Consider the following 20,048-nt stretch of genomic DNA (forward strand, 5'->3'; position numbering starts at 1 on the left):
CACCCACCACCTCACCAACTCCAGAGCACCTTCCCAGAAGCAACATTTATCTAACCCTGCCAAGTTAACCTAACCTAGAAGTCTCCCAGAGCAAAATACCGTAGACTACATTATGAAATCACCTTTAACTCAAACAAGGTCATTGCCTCCTCAAATCACAAAAACACATACAGCACAAACCACACTGCTTTTGTACTGATGGCCTTCCACTTTGGCACTCTGTTGCATCCATCAAGGATCCTCATTAAACATTTCTAATTTGTTAGAATTATTTAGGAACAGTGGAGTGTTCTTTAAGAGACACAACAGAGAAGAAGAGGAGGGGCGATGGAGATGATACGCCAGTCACCCGATAGATTGCTTAACCAATGTTAGTCCCTTTGCTTAAGTCAATTCTTTTTTCCAACCTGTTGCACTCTGCAGGCATCAGATTAAATGTTTTGGTACTCCAGCAACTCATGGCTAAACATAGGGCCCAACGGTATGTCTCTTGCTTAAGGTAGTTATGTTTTCATGTCCTATTGCCCAATATGATAAAACTGTCACTCAGGACATCTCTCCCTTTGCAGATTTTTACATCTAGAGGTCCACATGATGGTTAAGAGGAAACAAGCAATGGCTGAGGGCCCGATGCTCTACCCCAGTCTTTATGCCTTATCATTTATTTTAGACAAGGGGACTGATAAACTGCTATGGTTGTCTGCGCCAGACCTAACAATGACATTATGATGATGTTGTCTGTAACAAATACACTACATCTTTGCGGTAGGGCAACACAGTAGATTAGTAAAGACCACAACTATCAAGTTTCCATTTTTCCATTGTTCTCCCATCTGATATTGGTAGAAATTTGAAAATGGCGGATGCATGCATAAAAGAACGTTTGAAGTTTGTTCAATAAAAAATAATGCAAATTTGATACACTTTGCCATATACCCTTAGAAATTTTCCAAACCTCTTTTATATTAACAAATAATTTTAGTCAAACACATGTATGTTTAGCTTACACATACAAATGTCTAAAACCACATCTGACAATAAAAGGTGGTTTTATAATTGTAAAATTATTTACTGAAACAAAGGCCTCACAAACAGTCAGGTGGAGCCTAAATACCATATGGAATCGGATCTGATTTTACTGGGTGAGAAAAACTGGCTGGTAAAATCACTTTAGGCTTCTTCATCCTCCGGCCTCGCCCGACCTCCTTTTCTGGCACGAGGGGTGCCAGGACAATTTTCCCCCTTCTGACCTCTACCTCCCAGAACTTCCCACCCTCAACCTCTGCCCTGCCCAGAAGCTCCTGCTCCCACTTAACACCAATTTAAAGCGGGTGGTAAAATGAGTGTGTAAAACGAAGCAGTTGTGGGAATCATACGCAATTTTCCACCTTGTAAAACCTAATCTACAGAGCTAGTCCCCAATCCACAGCGTTTAACTTCTAATTGCACAATACGGTGAGGCGTTACTGCACAGTATCAATAATTAGGGTTTGGAGATTGCCCCCAACAGTACCACGCAACTTCTAATGAAAGCCAAAGATTTTTCTAAAAGTAGATTTACTCCCAGAGACTTGGAGTGGGCTTTCTGAGGACGGAATGCCCTGAAAAACATACATTCACATGCTTTTTTCCCTGATTCATTCCCACCCTGAAAACACTCTGGCATTTACTAATGCTAAAGTAAGAATATCTTTCCAAGGAGAAAATGGTCAGGACCATCCCCTAAACTGTCAGGGATGCAGGAGTTGGTGTTACTGCAGAGGCAATATTTTCCCCAACGGCTAACCAGTGCATTTGCGAGTAACGACATTTGCTCTTGTTCGAAGATTTTAGTATGTGCAAATATAAACATGTTTATTTTCTTGTGCAAAATGGGATTCACAAAGGGATTTCAGAAGTGTTCCTGTGAAAACTGCTACTGTTGCAACTTCCAAGGTGTAAGCATGGAAACATTTGTCGATTCCAGAAAAAAAGTTAAAATACTTCCAAGTATAGATGTAAACCTACAGGAGCAGAAAAATGATTTTTGGCTGGCCTCCTGTATTGGTGCTATGCTCAAGGAAACAAAGATAAAGTTTTATTCTTACCATTTTTGTGGACAGAACTGCAGAAATATTTGATCCACACCATTGTGTTATCCTTTTTAGCTCATCTGTGAACGCTAAAAATGTTTAACAATTCTTTACAATACATTTTCTAAAAAATAATCAACTCTCTTAAAATGTGTTTTTCAAATGGAAAGTGATAGAGATAAATACCCTTTGGACTGGCATGACACCATTGATGTCAACAGATCTGGGTGTGACCATGAAGGACAAAACAAATGTTATATTTTAGCTGAACTTGGTGTTTGTTAATGGCTTATTTACCTTGGGTTTCTGAGTAGCGGTCTTCTTCGCGCCTTCGCGGCTAAATTCTAAAGGGTTACTCTTTTGGTTAGGAAAGAATGACACACAGAGGGTTAATACGTCATGCAATGGTGCAGTTCTGCAAGGTTATTAAGAACAAAATAAATAGCAACATAAAAAATGATTCGTGAGGAGTAAGAATCAAACCAAACAAAGCAAGGACATAAAAGCAGCAAGGCAAGGTTTTGAGGCTCATGCATTCAAATGTACAAAAGAATACCTCCACTTGTGAATGCTTCTTCTCAGTCCACCTTAATGTGCGAAAATAATTGAAACACTGCTGCACTGATCACAGGAATGTTAAATATAGTTGCAAAAACATAAAGGTATCATGTGGCAGGAAATGTATTGGTTGTAGTTCTGATGGATGTGGTTCGCGGTTTCTGTGATATTTGCCTGGCTCTGGATCTTCACCAAAAAAGTAGATTTTGGTACACTTGAAACTAATGCCATTCGTTCACTTGGACTTTATTTTCCTCCAATGGGAACTTAACCCAAGGAGTAGAAGCTGTTGGCATTTATAATTCCTTCCTTCAGTAACGTAGCCAAGTGTAGTTGCCAGTGGCGGTTGGTATTAAGGGGCGTAGGGGGCGTTACCCCCACCTACCAGCATCAGGGAAAACTAAAGGGAGAGTCTGAAGTACACCAATGGAGCAGTTTAAATAAGTGCTCACTGCTTGGTGCTCCCCGTGAAACTTGAAAGTTAAACTATGTAAAATAAATATAAATATTATTTTACTTACTTATACTTTGTCTCGAAGAATCTTCCTGCGCAATGTGCGCATTTGCAAAGCTGGGCGAGAACTATTCCTCGCCCTCGAGGCACAAGCGAGGAGGCGGTGACAATGCCTCCTCGCTGCATACACACTGAGTGCCAGCACTGGGCCTAGCTTCAAAAACATAACATAACAATAGAAATGTTTCTGAGGCTAGGCCCTGCTGGCACATAGCGTGTATATTGGTTAGAGGTAAGTGGCTCTGGCAGGGCCTAGCTTCAGAAATATTTCTATCTACATGTTGTTGTATGACATCCCTTTATTAATGTAATAACTGCACTTTCACAATTGCTTTACTAACCTTGAACCCCCCCTTAAGATGTTCAGGCTCGCTCGCTCGCCATGGTGCACTCCGACAAAAAGGTTACGCCCTATCACTTTCAAATGTCATTAGCCACTGGTAGTTGCCCAGAGTTGTTGTCCCTATCTTCAACTTATTGTAATCTTCTGCATTAAACCTTTTCACATGAAAAAGGGCCGTACTAGTCTTCATTCTATCTGTGTAATTGTTATGCCAGACGCATATAAAATAAGCTTCAAATAATCATGTGCCTCTCTCTGCAGTGTCTTGTAATGTTGTTATTGGCATGCAACATTGGCGTCACTAACCAAAGAGAAATTGTTTGAGTGGCACCACTTGATTAGCATGCGACAAGAGAAACTGTCTCTTGATATTGGTTGTCACGGAATGTGCTTGAAAAGTGTGGCATTGAAAAAGCAAAAGGCCCTGATGCCCAAAAAGGAAAGTTTTAAGATGGTCTTTAAATTTCTATCTGACGATTAGTAGGAAGGAGTTGCGATTGGCACAAGCCACAACATAATACCTTCCTAAGTTCTCAATGTAAACTAAAGTCGTTTGAGGAGAAATCTCAAAGGTCCAGTGTATTGTCATATGACATGTTTACACATCGCACACTGCCCAAATACAGTGCCTGCTGTCCAACTCTGCATTGGGAAACGGTATGGCCACTGTGCAATCACACACTTTTTCTTTTTTTCCTCCACAGGGTAAGCATTTTTCCCCGTGCATAAACCCCTTCCGCTGTGAAATTTGGGGGCGATCAGTTCCATGGGAAGGGATTGGGGGCTAGATGTAGGTAAATAGGTTTTACCGATACTTAAATACCGAATTTTACCGAGTCGGTATTTAAGAATCAGTAAAACCTATGTAGGTAAAAAATCGGTAAAAAATACCGATTCAGTAAGATTCGGTATTTACCGAATCGGTAATTACCGAATCGGTATTTGCCATTGATTCCTATGGGCCTTGAAGCCCATAGGAAGCAATAGCAAATACCGATTCGGTAATTACCGAATCGGTAAATTTACCGAATTGACAGGGGGAACAGGGTGTCACTTTGACACCCTGTTGCACCCCTGTTTCAGGCTTGTGTGCCATGTGACACACATACATGCCCTTAGGGCATGTCTGTGTGCCACATGGCACATGTGTACATGCACAGATGTGCATGTACACAGGAATTCGTTATTTACCATGTAATAGTATTACATGGTAAATACCGAATCCTGAATGGCCTGTAGCACTGTTAACAGTGCTACCTACATAGCAAATTACAGATTCAGTATTTTTACCGATAGGTAATTTAACCGAATCGGTAACATTTACAGAATCGGTAAATTTACCGATTCTGTCATTTTACCGATTCGGTAAAATTACCGATTTGGTAAAATTACCGAATCTGTAAGCTTTTCAAACCCCTACATACCAATGTCCAAATACCGGTCGGAAATGGCCAAAAATCGGAATTTTCGGCCGTTTCCAACCGGTATTTGGACACCTACATCTTGCCCTTAGTCTGAAGCAAATCTCCAAGCATTTTCAGCATAGCAAAGGGTCTCTAGAGAGTCTTTGAAAGTCCACAAATCTAAAAATTTGAGGAGGTTAAAAAACTCATAAGGCAAACCATCCAGTAATCCACCCACTCCTTACACCTTACTTGGGGTTTACTACTGTAGTGTTCAAATACAAAATAGTGGCTTTCCAACTGACATAATAGGGCCCAATATGTCCCAGTACTGTACTTGATGAATGGTGCTTTGCTTATCATGCATGTTCTGGTGTTTTTAATATATTTAGGTAGTGTTATGGGAAGTATGGGAATACATAAAAATCCCAATGTATATTTTGATGTATAAGAGACATTTCGCAAGCTACTCTTTTTAAGTATTGCCTCGAGGATAAATGTATAAACAGCCCATTTATGAAAAATTGAAGCCAATACTTTGACAACAAATGTACAGAGCTAGTGGTCCAATAGTTGTCCTTAAGGAGAATATTAGAAGAATTTAGGAAGGCTTTACATAGATGTATTTCAGCTGGACAGACAAATGTGTAAAATGAAAGGCACTGCATTTTATGACTTTCTGGGGAAAAAACATTTATGACTAATTCGAATACTTTAAAAAATATTTTTCGTTCCAAATCAAATAAAAATTGTATAATAACACAATGTATAATGTAAAATTTGTAGTAACTGTTCTAATACAATCTGGCATTAGAACAATAACTTAGAATGTATTCCATAGTATTTTTTACATGATTGTAAGGAATACATAGTAACATATATAACATTAATGTCCTAATTTAGATAGGCCATTATGTGGAAATGTGGACTACTCTTCTAGACGGTATTAAAGAAAAACTTCAGCTAAGCATTTCTTTAATGTTACTATCAACATCCTTCTGGAATGCTAAAATAATAACCTTTTGATGAGTAAAAATGTCTTTGGCATTTTATTGAACAGTCTTGCTTCAGAAAACGAATCCAAATAAAGTGATTGTTTTCACAACTGCAGATCTAATCCCAGTCCTTTATTTTTAAAGCACTGGCAAATGTGATGGTCTTCTTTACTTCCTTACCGTGTTTTAGCATACATTTAACATATATATTTTACAAGTGGCTCTCTTAAGGCCAGATGTAGGTAATCCCAGATTACCGATTCATAAATATCGAATCATACCGATTCGGTATTTCAGAACAGGCAAATGGGATGTAGGTAATTTTACCGAAAAAATTACCGAATCGGAAAGTTTCGGTAATTACCGAATCGGTATTTACCGATTCGGTAATTGCCATTCATTCCTATGGGCCTGGAGGCCCATAGGAATGAATGGCAATTACCGAATCGGTAAATACATATTCGGTAATTGGGGAGAAACATTGAAGGGTGGCAGGGTGTCACTTTGACACCCTGTTGCACCCCTCAATTGTGTATGGGTGCACATGTTGCAGACATACATGCCCTAACGGCATGTTTGTCTGCAACATGGCACTGAAGCAATTTGCATAAAATTGCTTTTTTTTTCTTTATTTACCACCAACTCGTAGTTGGTGGTAAATAACGAATCCCAAAAAGGGGAAAGCACTCATTTGAGTGCTCCCTACATTGCTAATTCGGTCATTTACAGATTCAGTATTTTAAGGAATTGGTAATTTACCGATTCCTGAACCCCTCCCCTCCTGATGACGGAACCGCTCCGTCATCAGCTGCGGTGGCGCTATGCTGATGACGGAGCGGATCCGTCATGGCCCGCCCAACGCTCCTGCGCGGTGCGAATTCCGCGCCTGCACTGAGCTTTCTATTGAGCGGGCGGGGCCATGATGGAACCGCTCCGTCATAAGCACAGCGCAACCGACGGAGCGGTTCCGTCACCAGCATGCGCCCGCCACAGTTCCGCCCCACCCCCTTAGCACTGCGGCGGAATAGCCGCCGCAGTGAAGGTGTTAAAATACCGAATCGGTAAATTACCGAATTAACAATTTGGACACCTACATCTCAGCAGCATAATTCCGGTCGGTAACGGACGAAATTCGGTAATTTCGGCCGTTACTGACTGGAATTACGCTTCCTATATCTGGCCCTTAATCAATTATCATGCACTTGCATTTTAGAAATAGACCCCATATTCATATTTTTGAAAATCGCAGCCAAGTTTTAATACTAAACATTATAAACCTTCCATGGTAACTGAACACATTTGCAGATACTTGATCAAATTTCCAAATTGTTCTTCCATATTTTGGTAAATTTTAAGAAATTAAAAGTGAGAGTTTTGATTACAAAGTCAATAAATTATATTGTACATTAAAGATGTTCTTTTTAAAATTATATTGTCCAATATTTTGGAAAATATTTATTTAAGACTACATCTCACATACTACAGTGCTCACTCATACTGTTTTGCCTATTTTGGCGACTTAAATATGTTCTGACACTAATAGTTGGAGATCTATTTGAAGACGTTATCTAACTACCATTATCATTTATAAAATAACCGGCAGAACATTTGAACACTTGGGGAAAGTAATATATTAAAGGACAAAGAGTCAGTGTTCATGAGTAATGTTCATGCTGAAGTTATAATTACAGCAATACAAGATTAAGAGATAAACTAAATATGTTCTTTTATATTGACATACAATTTGTGGTTCAGATGATTATTTGGCACGGTTTGAACTATTTTGAAGGAAATATTGTCAGTGGGGGGAACAAAAATTTGATGCAGGTTCAAAAGTAACCATGCAGGAAAGGGCTTGAAACATGCTCTGTTATGTCACACTACAGTGGTTTGCATCGGTTTATAGGGTTACACTCCAGCATTGTCCACAAAAGCAGAAACTCAAGGGAACTCACAAATAATGTTCTATAGAGTGAGGAGGTATTTTCACAAAAGACTAGTCCAGAGTCTTTCCTTTCTTTTAAGTATGCACTCCCCAAATTTCCCTCGTAGATATTCTTAGGAACGTGAAAGATGCAAGAAGAAAGAGAAAGTGATGGAGTGGCAGACACATGATTGCAATAGCAAGTATATGACATTGTACAATTAGAGACGAAAGCCAATGTTCTGCAAGACAACAGCTTTTACTTCAAATTAAAATTGTTAATATGTATTACGTATAGAAATGTGCTACATATACATTGCAATGCCTGTTAGTGCAGATGAAGATTTAAATGCATGAAAATGAATAATGGAACTGAACCTGGCAAAGCAAGAATATTACAATTGTGATGCAATGAAACCTTCAACGTGTTTCCTTAAAAAACAAAATAACATGGCAAAATCTGTAGAGCTGAGAGCTTCATTGATCATTACCACTCATTCCATGAACAGCATTGTGTTATATGGTGCTAGCTGTGTTCAACCCCCATCTTGAGTTTCTTCGATTGTCAAGTGGAAATCAGCTGTCAGTGCTTGTACCCATCAATTGTTACTTGAACATAGAATCAAACTGTGCTTCCATCGTTCCACCACTGATCATTTTTCGATTCCTTTGTAATGACGAATACATTGCCAATTAAATTATGCAGAGTCTTGCGAGCGCACCCTTGAGTGCGTTAAGGACCTTTGGACCCAAAGCTTTTTTTAATCAGTAGACCCGGGTGACACAAGCACATAGTCTAGCTGATCCCTTCTAATTTCTAATGCTAGGCTGATTCACTGAAACTTCTAACATGAACTGGATCTACATGATGAAGTGCATGCAATACAGGGAAACATTGGAGTTGGGGTACTTGTGAGGCATGCACCTGTTGTAAGAGTAGATGAACTCAAAGTCAACAGTATCTTTAAGAATGCCTCATGCAACCTATGAAAATTCAATGGAATCATGATGCACTGAATAAAAGCATAACATTGCTAGTAGATTTAGCAGAGTTAGATGTGGAAACAGGAATACTGTATATTTAATATACACACCTGATACACCTACTGGAAGTGTGCAAACGGGTTAATGCAACTACTCTTTCTAATCAAATAGGTAAAGAGTACATCTTAGACAACCACACTAAAAGCCTGTCAGTGGAATTGCATCATCTGCTGAAAAGCTCACAAACCAGACCTTTGCCATACATGTGCATAAACAAAGTTTTTAGGCTCTATGTCTGGATCGTTGTTATGTGATTTTCTGTATAGAATTACATATCAGCATAGCTCACAGATATGTTGAAGGTCATTGCATACTGGCATGCTCATTATCCCAGGATTATTTTCCCAGCATGCCACATTATTATATCTCCTTGGTCAGAAAGAAGACAAGGCAATAGAAGAGGATGTTTGCATTTTATCTCTTTAAAGCAGGTGAGGCTAAGACAAATCTATCTATAATCCTTTCCTTTGAATTTTATAAAGTACAGGTTCACAAACACTGAAAAGGAATAGGAGTGTGACAGCTTCACTTGGTAGTTAGTTGCAAGCAGGAACTCCAGCTAAAAAGGAATATTTTGCTTAGTAGTATAAGCCCATATCTTTTTGGATGTTCTGATGGTTATCAGATGTTTGAGGATCTAAAATCTTCTTCTGTGTTCCATCCTCTAAATCTTGTTGCATACGGTCTTGACTGATAGGAACTGGACACTTACCTTTTTATTTTAATTTTCCATTTTTAACTTACTTACACTTGGAGTTAGACCTACTGTGTGGGACAAGGCACTATGGAGCAGGACAGAAAGACAATTTGGCAATATATGTTTGTCCAGTTTCCTAACAAGATATAGTGTAAATTTCTACACTATAATGTAAAAGACAAAGAGACAGATATTTATTTCTGAGTGCTCAAGATTTAGTATAAGAATACAGGGGAGCTCATTGCGACCACAGATAGGGATCAGGGTGATTCACTGTTTAGATGAAATATAAGTGATCCTAACATGGCGGGTTGTTGAGCTACTGGATGCATAGTTCATGCTAAAGTGTTTGTAACCTGTCCGAAATTAAAGGTTTATGTGACTAGCAATGTTTCCATTATTGACGGTATGCAAGGGTTCGAGAGATAGGAAATACAAAATAGCAGAAATCCAATGGCCAATGATGGATGATGATTAATGTATGCACAGCGTAAATAGGCTTAAAGTATTGTGGTATGCGACAGTACAATAAAGGAAAATGATGTGGCCACTTGCTGGCAAACATATGAGCATAAATGCTCAACAGCACGTTGGTACCAGCTAAGCAGGGTAAGTGATCCTGCTACTATAGAGGTGCAGAAATGAAGAAAAGAATAGTGATCTTACAACTTTACAGAAACCTCATAAGGATATAATTAATTGAATTAATGTCAATGCCAACTGTACTTTAAAAAGCACCCTTACACGAAAAATTATTTTGCGCTGACAGTCACTAACCTTGCTAATAACACAAGATGCATAGGTCATTAACCTGTCAGAAATTAGAGGCTTCCAAAAGAAGACACTTTCATCTCAGCCCTAAGCAAGATCGAAAGAGAGTTCCACACGGAGAGGACGCATATAGAAAAGCTGTACCCCCAGCTTTTGTTTTAGTATACCATTGTAATGAGAAAGCGTACACAGGCAAAAGCACAGTATAGTGCACAGGAAGGTACGTACCAAGGAAAGAGTTTTGCAACGAAAGACTGGGTAAGACAATGAAGGACCTTAAAGGTGATCCAAAGAATGTTAAACTGAACTTTGCAACAGTAACCAGCACAGATGATAAAACAGTGGAGTTACACAAGATATTTAGGGACTCTGAATGATTCTTCATGACACCGCATTTTGGGCTGCCTGTAGTCAGTCTGTGCAGGGAATTCCCCCAAGTACAGAGAGTCATCATGGTCCAGCCTAGAGCCAATCAAGGCCAATACTACAGTTTTAAAGTTAAAAAACGAAACTAAATTAACCAAATGAATGAAAAGGTACTCGAATAGTGTCACAGCCCAAAGGGGACCTCACAGCTCAAGGAGATTAAAGGTGGAAATAAACAACAGCGTATTAGAGAAATGTCACCAGATACATTAGATATCCTTCCCCGCTAAAGGGTGGCGTAAGGTAGAAAGCCAGTGGTCAACGTGGGAAAAACAATTGACATTTTAAACATGTATCAGAGAACTTCCAAATATATATCCGTGGAGGACATAACCATAATGCAATAAAAATATATGCATTCTGTGTGGGACATAAGGACAAGTTACTTACCTTCGGGAATGCTTTTTCTGGTGGATATAGTGTCTGCCTGTGGATTTCCCACCTTTTGAATTATCCCCATGCGCAGCATTCCACGGAAACCTTTCTCCTGAGCTCTCCCACGTCGACAAGGACATCACAATGGAACAGCTCTGCACGCAACTCCGCGTGACTTCATAAGAAGACCTAGTCGGCGTGCTGATGGCAGTTCGACCCATTTTTTTTAAGGCGAACTGGTAAACCAACAACATTTTCACTAGTAAACACAGTTTACAAACACAGCCAAAACTGGAAATTATTCATTATAGACGTTTGATAGTGCCAAGCATCAAATGAGTTTAATAATAAATCACATAAGATTTAGGTTGATCAATTTTCGGTATAAGAAGGCAGGCAACAGGGAGGGGGATGTGTCAGTGAGGAATCCACAGGCAAATACTGTATCCACCAGAAAAAGCGTTACCGAAGGTACGTAACTTGTTCTTCTGAGGAATACATCTGCCTGTGGATTCCTCACCTTTTGAATTGAATCCCCAAGCAGTCCCGCTCCCAGAGGACGGTGTCTGCCTGCCTATAGCAAAAAATCCTGTAGCACAGAACGTGCAAAATGGCCATCCCTCCTCACCTCTGAATATAAGCAATAGTGCTTTGCAAAAGTGTGGAGGGAGGCCCAAGTTGCTGCCTTGCAGATGTCTACCACAGGGACACCTCTAACTAAAGCAGAAGAAGACTTGGCTCTGGTAGAATGAGCTTGAATACCTTCAGTAGGCTCCTTCTTCTCCAAGGTGCAGCAGATCGTGATACAGAGGATGATCCATCTGTACAGCGTTCTCTTGTGGACAGCCATGCCCTTCATTCATGTTGCCCACATATCCAATGAAAAGTTGGTCGTCCAACCTGAAGTCCTTGGTCCGATCCAGGTAGAAGCTGACCACCCTCTTAGGGTCTAGGTGATGAAGACTCTCCTCCTTCTTAGAAGGGTGAGGAGGAGGAGGTTAGAAAGTGGGTAAGGTGTCGGATTGCCCTAGGTGGAAAGGAGTGACCACCTTAGGCAGGAAAGCAGCTCTAGTCCTATGAACCATCTTACCTGCATGGAATTATGTAAATGGCGGCTAAGAGCTTGCAACTCACTCACCCCCCTAGCGGAAGTGATTACAACCAAAAATATTCTTTTAAACGCTAGGAACATTAAGTGACAACTATGTAATGGTTTAAAGTGTGAACCCATTAAGAAAGTGCGAACTAAATTTAAATCCTACTGAGGCATGATAAAAGGAGTGGGAGGAAACCTATTTGTGAGACCTTTAATGAATCTCATAATAATGAGAGATTTAAACAATGCAGGTTGATCTGATAAACAGAGAAAAGTCGACAAGGCAGACAGGTAGCCCTTTTACCGTAGCTACTGCATAACCTGGTTGTGCTTGGAAAAAAGAGAAATTCAGAATATCAGAAAAATTGGCCTGCAAAGGATCAATCAATCTCTCTCCACACCATTTAACAAACTTGGCCTACCTACCAGAATGGACAGATTTGGTGGTGTCTTCTGCCCAATAAAATAACATCCACCACATCCGGTGGGAGAGAGAAAGAGCTCAGGTTGCCCCATTCAATCTCCAGGCATGAAAGTTCAGGATCTGGAATGGGGGTGTAGAACCTGCCTCTGCGAGAGGAGATCGGCTGTGAGAGGGAGACGGAGTGAAGGTTGCAATGAGAGGTAAAGGTGAGGTCTGTGTACCACACCCTTCGCGGCCAATCCGGGGCGATCAATATGACTTGGGCCCGGTCTTGGCAAATCTTCCTCAGAACTTGAGGAATCAAGGGTATGGGAGGAAAAGCGTAAAGAAGCTGTGAGTCCATATCAAACTGAAACTGGTCCCCCAACGCTCCCCTTGTCGGATATTGGAGACTGAAGAATGACGGGCAGTGCGGGTTCTCTTGAGTGGCAAACAGGTCCAAATGAGCAAACCCCCACATCCCGAAAATGTGAAGGACCACCTCCGGATGGAGACGCCACTCGTGATCGGCTGAATACTACTGACTGAGACTGTCCACACAGACATTCAGTTCTCTGGCCAGATGATTCGCGATCACAAACATCTGGTGGTCTCGAGCCTAGGACAAGAGTCGCAGAGCCTCTCTGCGTAGAGGAAACAACCTTACCAGTCCCTATTTGTTGATCTACCACATCGCGGTAGTGCTGTCCATTAGGACCTGAACCGACTGACCGCAAAGGGAGGAAAGAAATGCCTTGAGAGCCATTATCACCCACAATTCCAGAAGATTGAGTGAAACAATCTTTCCTCTGGAGACCAAAGACCTTTGACCTCCAGATCCCCCAGATGAGCTCCCCACCCTAGAATGAAGGCATCAGTTATCACCTTGGCCACCGGAGAGTGAGGTTGAAATGGCTTCCCCTGAGACAGGTTACCTGGAACACTCCATCCTAACAGCTTCAATGCAGTTGTTCTGGAGATTCTGACCACCTCTTTGAGATCTCCGTTATGCTGAAATCACTGACTGCAGAGGTACCACTGGAGGGCTCTCATATGCCAGCATGCATGGTTGACCAACAGTATGCAGAAAGCGAACAGACCGAGCAGGGGCAAGAACCTCAGGACTGGAACAGCCGCTCCATTCTGTAAAGCGGGATCATAGTCTTGTCTGGCTTGAATCCTCCGTAGAGGTGGGAAGGCACAACTTACAGTAGTGTCCAGGACTGCCCCTATGAACAGGTTGCGCTGAGAGGGCACAAGGTGAGATTTGGGTACATTTATCAAAAAACCCAAGTTCAACAACAGTTGTGTTGTTACCTGCAAATGATGCAGCACCATCCAGGGGAAAACAGTAATCTCCGATCGCCTGAGATGTGCTGTCACCACTTCCATCACCTTTGTGAAGAACCAAGGTGCGGAAGTAAGGTCCATCTGGAAGGACCGCAAACTGGTAGTGTGGAGACCCCACAGTAAAACGAAGATACTTCTGATGCGACTTCAAGATGGGAGTGTGAAAATATGCATTCTATAAATCGATCAACACCATCCAGTTTTTCTGCAGAGCAAGAAGAACCTGAGCCAGGGTCAACATTTTGAATTTCTCCTGTTTGAGGTAAAAATTCAAAATTCTAAGGTCTAGGATCGGCCTCAAGCGACCGTCCTTTTTGGGAATCAGGAAGTACCGGGAGTAGCAACCTTGACCCCTTTCCTGCTGCGGAACCACCTCGATCGCACCTTTTTGCAGTAATGACAGAACCTACTGCTGGAGAAGCAGAAGGTGCTCTTCCATGCACAAACCCTGAAGGGGATGGAAATGAGGGGTAAACTTCCGGAAGGTTAGGGCGTACCCATTCTCTACGATGCTCAACACCCAGAGATCTATAGTCCGAGACCTCCAATATTGTAGAAAATAGGACACCCGTCCTCCCACAGGACAAACATGTTCTAGGATGGAAGATCTAGAGCTGCGTCCCTGTCGCACCAGTTGGAGGGGCAGAAGAATAGGGAGAAGAGGGGGAGGATGAGGAGGAGACTTGCTGCACCACGCAGATAACCTCTACCCTTTCCCCCTGTAAGATCTGAACAAGGGATTTGCCTGCTTTTGCTGCTGCTTGGCACAAAATGACAAGTTTGTCCCAAAACCATGAAACCTTTGATATTGTCCAAAGTCCCTGGGCTGAGCCTGAAGTCCTATAGACCTTGCCATGGCTCTTCTGTCTTTAACCCCTTAGCCGCAGGGGTAATTCCCCGCCTTGCTGAGGGGCGGCGCGTACACATTGTCCCGTGCTCGTGACGAGCTCAGCTCATCATGAGCCACGGTGGCCGTGTGCTCATGACGAGCTGAGCTCGTCACGACCACACCCGTTTCTTTGGAACGCTCAGCACAGTGGGGGAATTAGCCCCGCGTACGAGCGTTGGAGCCATTATGACGAGCTGAGCTCGTCATGAGCATGGGAGTGCTGCGGCGCTGAGTCTGCTATGGCCCAAAACAGGCAAGATCCATTGAATGGCAGATTTAACAAGGTGGCTCCCGATAGCCACAGACTATCCCATCGCCCTGGCAACCGAATCAGCAGTGTCCAGACCAGACTGTATGACCTGGTGGGCCGCAGCTTTGGCATCCGTTAGTACCTCTGAAAAATGCCCTTCAACTTCCTCAGGCAGTTTTCGGAGCACCTCCCCGGCAGAGTCCATAAGGGCATGGATGTGGTGACTCAAAAGGCATGTGGCATTTGTTGACTTGAGGCCATACTGCCTGATGAGAATACCTTTTTCGCAGATGTGTTTCGATTCCCTATCTGCTTGGAAGAATCCTGCAGACTGCTTCGAGGAGCACGAAGCCTGGACAACCAAACTTTCTGGAGAAGGATGAGTGGACAGGAAAGCAGGATCACCTCGCGCCACCTTGTACCTCCTTGCCACAGATCTGGACCCCGCTGGAGCAGACATCGGTTACTGTCAGACATCAAGTATGGGCTCAGTCACAGCTTCGATAAAAGGGAGTCTGGGCTGTAAGATAGAGGAAGGAGAATGGCGCACCTCTGTCAAGATGTTACATTTTAATTCCTATGTGCCATCCTGATCACGGTGTGATAAGAGTTCACCTCCTGCATTGGAAGACCTTTTGAAGATAACAGCTCCCATTCAGGAGAGGTATCCAGGCCACTAGCCTCCTGCAACCCTTCAAAAACCTGATCAGATCAACAATATCCCCTTCCTCAGCCTCTTCATGCTCTTCCTGGTATTCTTTCTCTTCTAATAATCTCTGTTGCTCTCTCCGAGGCCTCACCCTACGAACAGGCGTCTGTGGTGCCAGACGCTGCACCAGTGACTTTAGGATTGGCGTAGAAGGGAGGTCTACTGGAACAGTAGTCGATGCCGGTCGAGGTCAAGTCGGTGCCGGTTCAGAACCAGGCGGTGTTGGGGAAGATCCATCCAGTGGCACTCGCCCCTGGAGATTGTACTGGCATCAAAACTCTCGGCCTCGGAAGAAGCCAACTCCCTGAAGCCATCGGCATAAAAAGCATAAGGCCTGAGGGAAATGAAGTGGCAAACCTGAAAGGGAAAATGCCAGTGGACCCAGGGGGCCAACAGGCCAGTCGGGTTTGCCGCTCTGGCGAACAAGCCGAACATCGCATTTAAAAAATGCGACAGGTCCGTGCCGGCGTTGGCAAGGCAGGATACACCGGATCTAGCACTTCAAGCTCTGAAGCCGCTAGAGGAGGCACAACATTTGGTTCCTGCTGCGGGCCGGAGACCCTGGATCCAGAGGTGGAGTGGTCGGCTTCAGCAACTGTGGAGGTGTTGCTTTTTATGGAGCTGCTGGAGTCACTGCTCTCGGAGCCGGAGTCACCTCAGGAGAAGGAGAGATTTCATCTTTCCAAGGATACCTGGGAACTGGGGACACCGACTGTAGGTGTCGCATCCTTTGACGAACGACGCAGAAACCCATGGCATTGAGTTTTCTTTTGCTTCTTCGATGACTTCGAAGTACGCAGAGCCAGCGACTTAGAACGGCACCTAGAACTTCTCTGGACCCTTTTTTGTTTGGTTCTTGGCATTGGCCGTAAACAATTTGGCATCCCTCTCCTTCAGCACTTTGGGGTTCATGCGCCTGCATGATAAACACTCCTCGTCATCGTGTTTATGGTGTCACTCCATAAACACCATAAACAGTCTTCATGGGGGTCAGTGATAGACATCTGGCCCCCACATTCCTTGCATGCGGAAAAAAGGTAACTGACGTCAGCACGCAGACGATGTCTTCTTATGGCTCCGATGACGTCACACGGAGTCACGTGCGGAGCCGTTTCATTGGGAGATGCTCGTCGACGCGGGAGAGCTGATGGGAAAACTTTCCATGGATCCAGCACACAGGGATAATTCAAAAGGTGAGGAATGTACAGGCAGATGTGTCTATCAGAACCATAACGCAAATAACATATTTGCATTCTGTAGGGGACATGCATTCTTTGGATTTTAATTTATATAGTCTTCCATTCAGATATATAAACTGACTTGACAAAAACAGATAATAGATACATTTAGGAGTCATCTGAAAAATTGCAGAACAATGTGATGTATACACAATACAGAAAGCAGACTCGTAGTAATGTGTAAATGTTTTCTGAAAGCATCTTAGCATAAGAACGGCAGTCAAGTAGCAATCCTTAAAACTGAAGTTGACAAAGAGCACAAAAAACAGAAAAGGCTACACAATACAGAGAATTGAAAACACAACATGGGTTATTAACAAATTACAAGAATCCATAACTATTTTGAAATAATTATCAAAGATTTAGCCACCACCATTAAACTTTATATCTGGACTTACTGGCAAATTTCGTGCAGAATCTAAGTACAGTACTAGCACAGCTGAAGAAAGTCCATCATTGGCTTGGTCTTTGTCAGCTTTAATGATTGTGAGTGCCTAAATATAAGAAACAGAATTATTAATTTAAGTATTCACACAAATAAACATGTTATGTTCATTTTGATAATTTACTGATAAAGGAAGATGATACACACAGACATTAATTAGTCCTAGTTGAAATTTGAAACAGAAAACATTATCAAACAGCTATTTTCACCAGAATCCAGTCGAAGGAAAGAAAAATAAATTGAGCTGTTCTCTAGAGTTAGCCACTCTTGAAAAACATTTCAAGAGCCACACACCACATGGACACCCTAAATTAGACCAGTGGTGGGATAGTCTGGGAAGCCTCCTGTTTGATTTTCCAGCAACATTTTCTGAAAGAAATTGGATGGCATTGGGGCAAATCTGTTCCATCAACCCTTTCTATGTAGGTCAGTGGGAGAAAAGGCAATTTTGGACCTTACTTAGGAAGAGGCACACTGCATTGCTGTAACATTAATTTAAGTCTTTTGGATAAAGCTGTATCTTTGGATCAACATAAATATTTCACTTACACTGAATTTCTTACAATAACTCTTTTAATCAATGGATAAGCATTGGACCGCATTTCATATTGGTTGTAGTCTTAGTGAACCTAAGGATGACAAGTTGATGTCTCAAATAAAATGAGTAAAACAGTATTGCATGGAGTGGCAAATAATGATAAGGAAACTGATAGAAGACATTGCACACACCTGGATAAAATAAAGCTTGCCTATGGTGTACCTTCGTTCAAGGAATAAGGAAGCACATAGAACTTTAGGAAGGGTTATCTGATCTAAGACACAAAACCTGAATGGGGGCTTTTGACTATCTGGAGAAAACCATACTATGTGGAGAATGGTGTCCAAGTTCTTGGTGAGGAATAGAGCCTGTGGTTTCAGATATGGTACAGCCCAGGATCAAGCATCACAAGTACTTTTTTCCCTCATCTACTTCTTACAAATGTCCTGCCGTCTGAAGAATACATTTGTTTTGATTACTATTCACTCAATATCAGACACTGGAAGGATTTAAATGGCTGCAATCAATGCTTTCAGATGCCCAAGAAATATTGGTATCTACTTAGCTGCCCTGGAGACAAAATGATGCCTTTTACATCTCCATATGTTCCAGCAATTCAAAATAACCATACATACGGACAACAACACAGGCAATGTCAATCCTTGTACATGCAGACAAGTATAGTTTCACCATAATCCCTCAGGCATAACATATGAAGCCCATGGGAAGAGCCTTTTAAACCTATTTTGCTTGGGGAAGCGTAACTCAGCTTTCTTCACATGTTTAGTGTCCACCCACCACAAATGTGACAAGCCATGAATGAAAGGAAACTGAATGAAAGAAGAGTAAATACAGCCAAAGTAACAGAGCACACACATTTCTATCTACAAACATCAGACACAAAAAAATTTAAATCCATTCTTCCAACTATTTACACTGGTAACTTGTCTTGTTTTGTTTCGCACTCTCCAGGCTGAGTACATCGGTTTAGGCATTCGTTAAAACTGAACATCAAACTACGTATTAAAACAAAAAAAACTTTCGAATGTGCATACTTACTGTGTCATTAGAATGTGTACTACGTCGCTTTACACTGCAAATAAACGTGACATCCACATACTGGCTAGAATGCTGACTGATGTAAACTGGGCTTATTTGGCAACTGCCAATAATTTGATTAATCAAGCTCTTTCTACAAAGGAATCCATTAGGCATAGCAAGTGTGTATACAAAGAAGTATTGCTCCATTTATTGTTGCAGGCCTTTCCTTAATAGTAGTATAGTTCTGATACAGTTTGTTTTACATGTATGCTCTGCGTTCAGTTCTATATACTTTGGCCCCTGAAGGATATAAACGTGTGCTTGATTTAATGAGATTGCATACTATTAGTCCCTGTTTTGTACAGATTAACCTTCTAGGGCACCCCTATAGGTGAGTTGTCTCTTAAAGCAGTGTCTGCTAAATTCCGCCTAGAAGAGGGGCAAGTTCAGTTTATTAGTAGTTTGCATGCTGAATTTTATTTCAATACACATATTTCGAAAAGCTACCTCATCAAGATGTTCAGCACTCGACTTTGGAGTCAGCCATTCCAGTTTCAGGTGCAGCTTTCCAGAGGTAGCCTCATCCAATTTGAACCACTGTAGAGAAAATAGCATATTACATTTAAAAGGTGAAATCACAAGCTTTGTTCAACGCACTGTAACACAAGACAGTGAGTAAAGGTTCCAGATATTGAGTAATAATATAGCGCTACGAGGCCTCCGGGTTGTATGCGCTCAACAAAACACTATTAATAATAATAATAATAATAATAAATATCGAGTGATGAAATCAATGAGCTGCGTTACATGATAAAACATTACATATAAATATTCAAACTAAAAACCCCTTAATGTAATAGATTAATAGCTGATTTTTTTGCTGCAAGACTTTCCATTCCCCTACTTGCTTTTAATGTGTTCAGATCTTTACCGGTCTCCAATCCTTAGCCCCTTCAGCACCATCTTT

At 41.8% G+C, this 20,048-nt stretch overlaps 1 protein-coding gene across 4 annotated transcripts in view; it reads right to left on the reverse strand.

The window, feature by feature from the left end:
* The window catches only part of ESYT2 (extended synaptotagmin 2), a 556,590-nt gene that overhangs the window by 75,232 nt on the left and 461,310 nt on the right, over positions 1 to 20,048 (reverse strand). The window contains exons 12-15 of one of the 4 annotated variants that reach the window (XM_086941504.1): positions 19,589 to 19,678; positions 17,456 to 17,551; positions 7,841 to 7,942; positions 2,370 to 2,429 (exon numbers count right to left, since the gene is read on the reverse strand). In XM_086941504.1, coding sequence (XP_086797630.1) covers positions 2,370 to 2,429; positions 7,841 to 7,942; positions 17,456 to 17,551; positions 19,589 to 19,678 — 348 coding nt within the window. The remainder of the gene's footprint in view (positions 1 to 2,369; positions 2,430 to 7,840; positions 7,943 to 17,455; positions 17,552 to 19,588; positions 19,679 to 20,048) is intronic. The other 3 variants (XM_086941502.1, XM_086941501.1, XM_086941503.1) reach the window with 3 other exon arrangements.

The sequence above is a fragment of the Lissotriton vulgaris genome, chromosome 10 (assembly GCF_964263255.1).
Source record: "Lissotriton vulgaris chromosome 10, aLisVul1.2, whole genome shotgun sequence".
NCBI lineage: Eukaryota > Metazoa > Chordata > Amphibia > Caudata > Salamandridae > Lissotriton > Lissotriton vulgaris.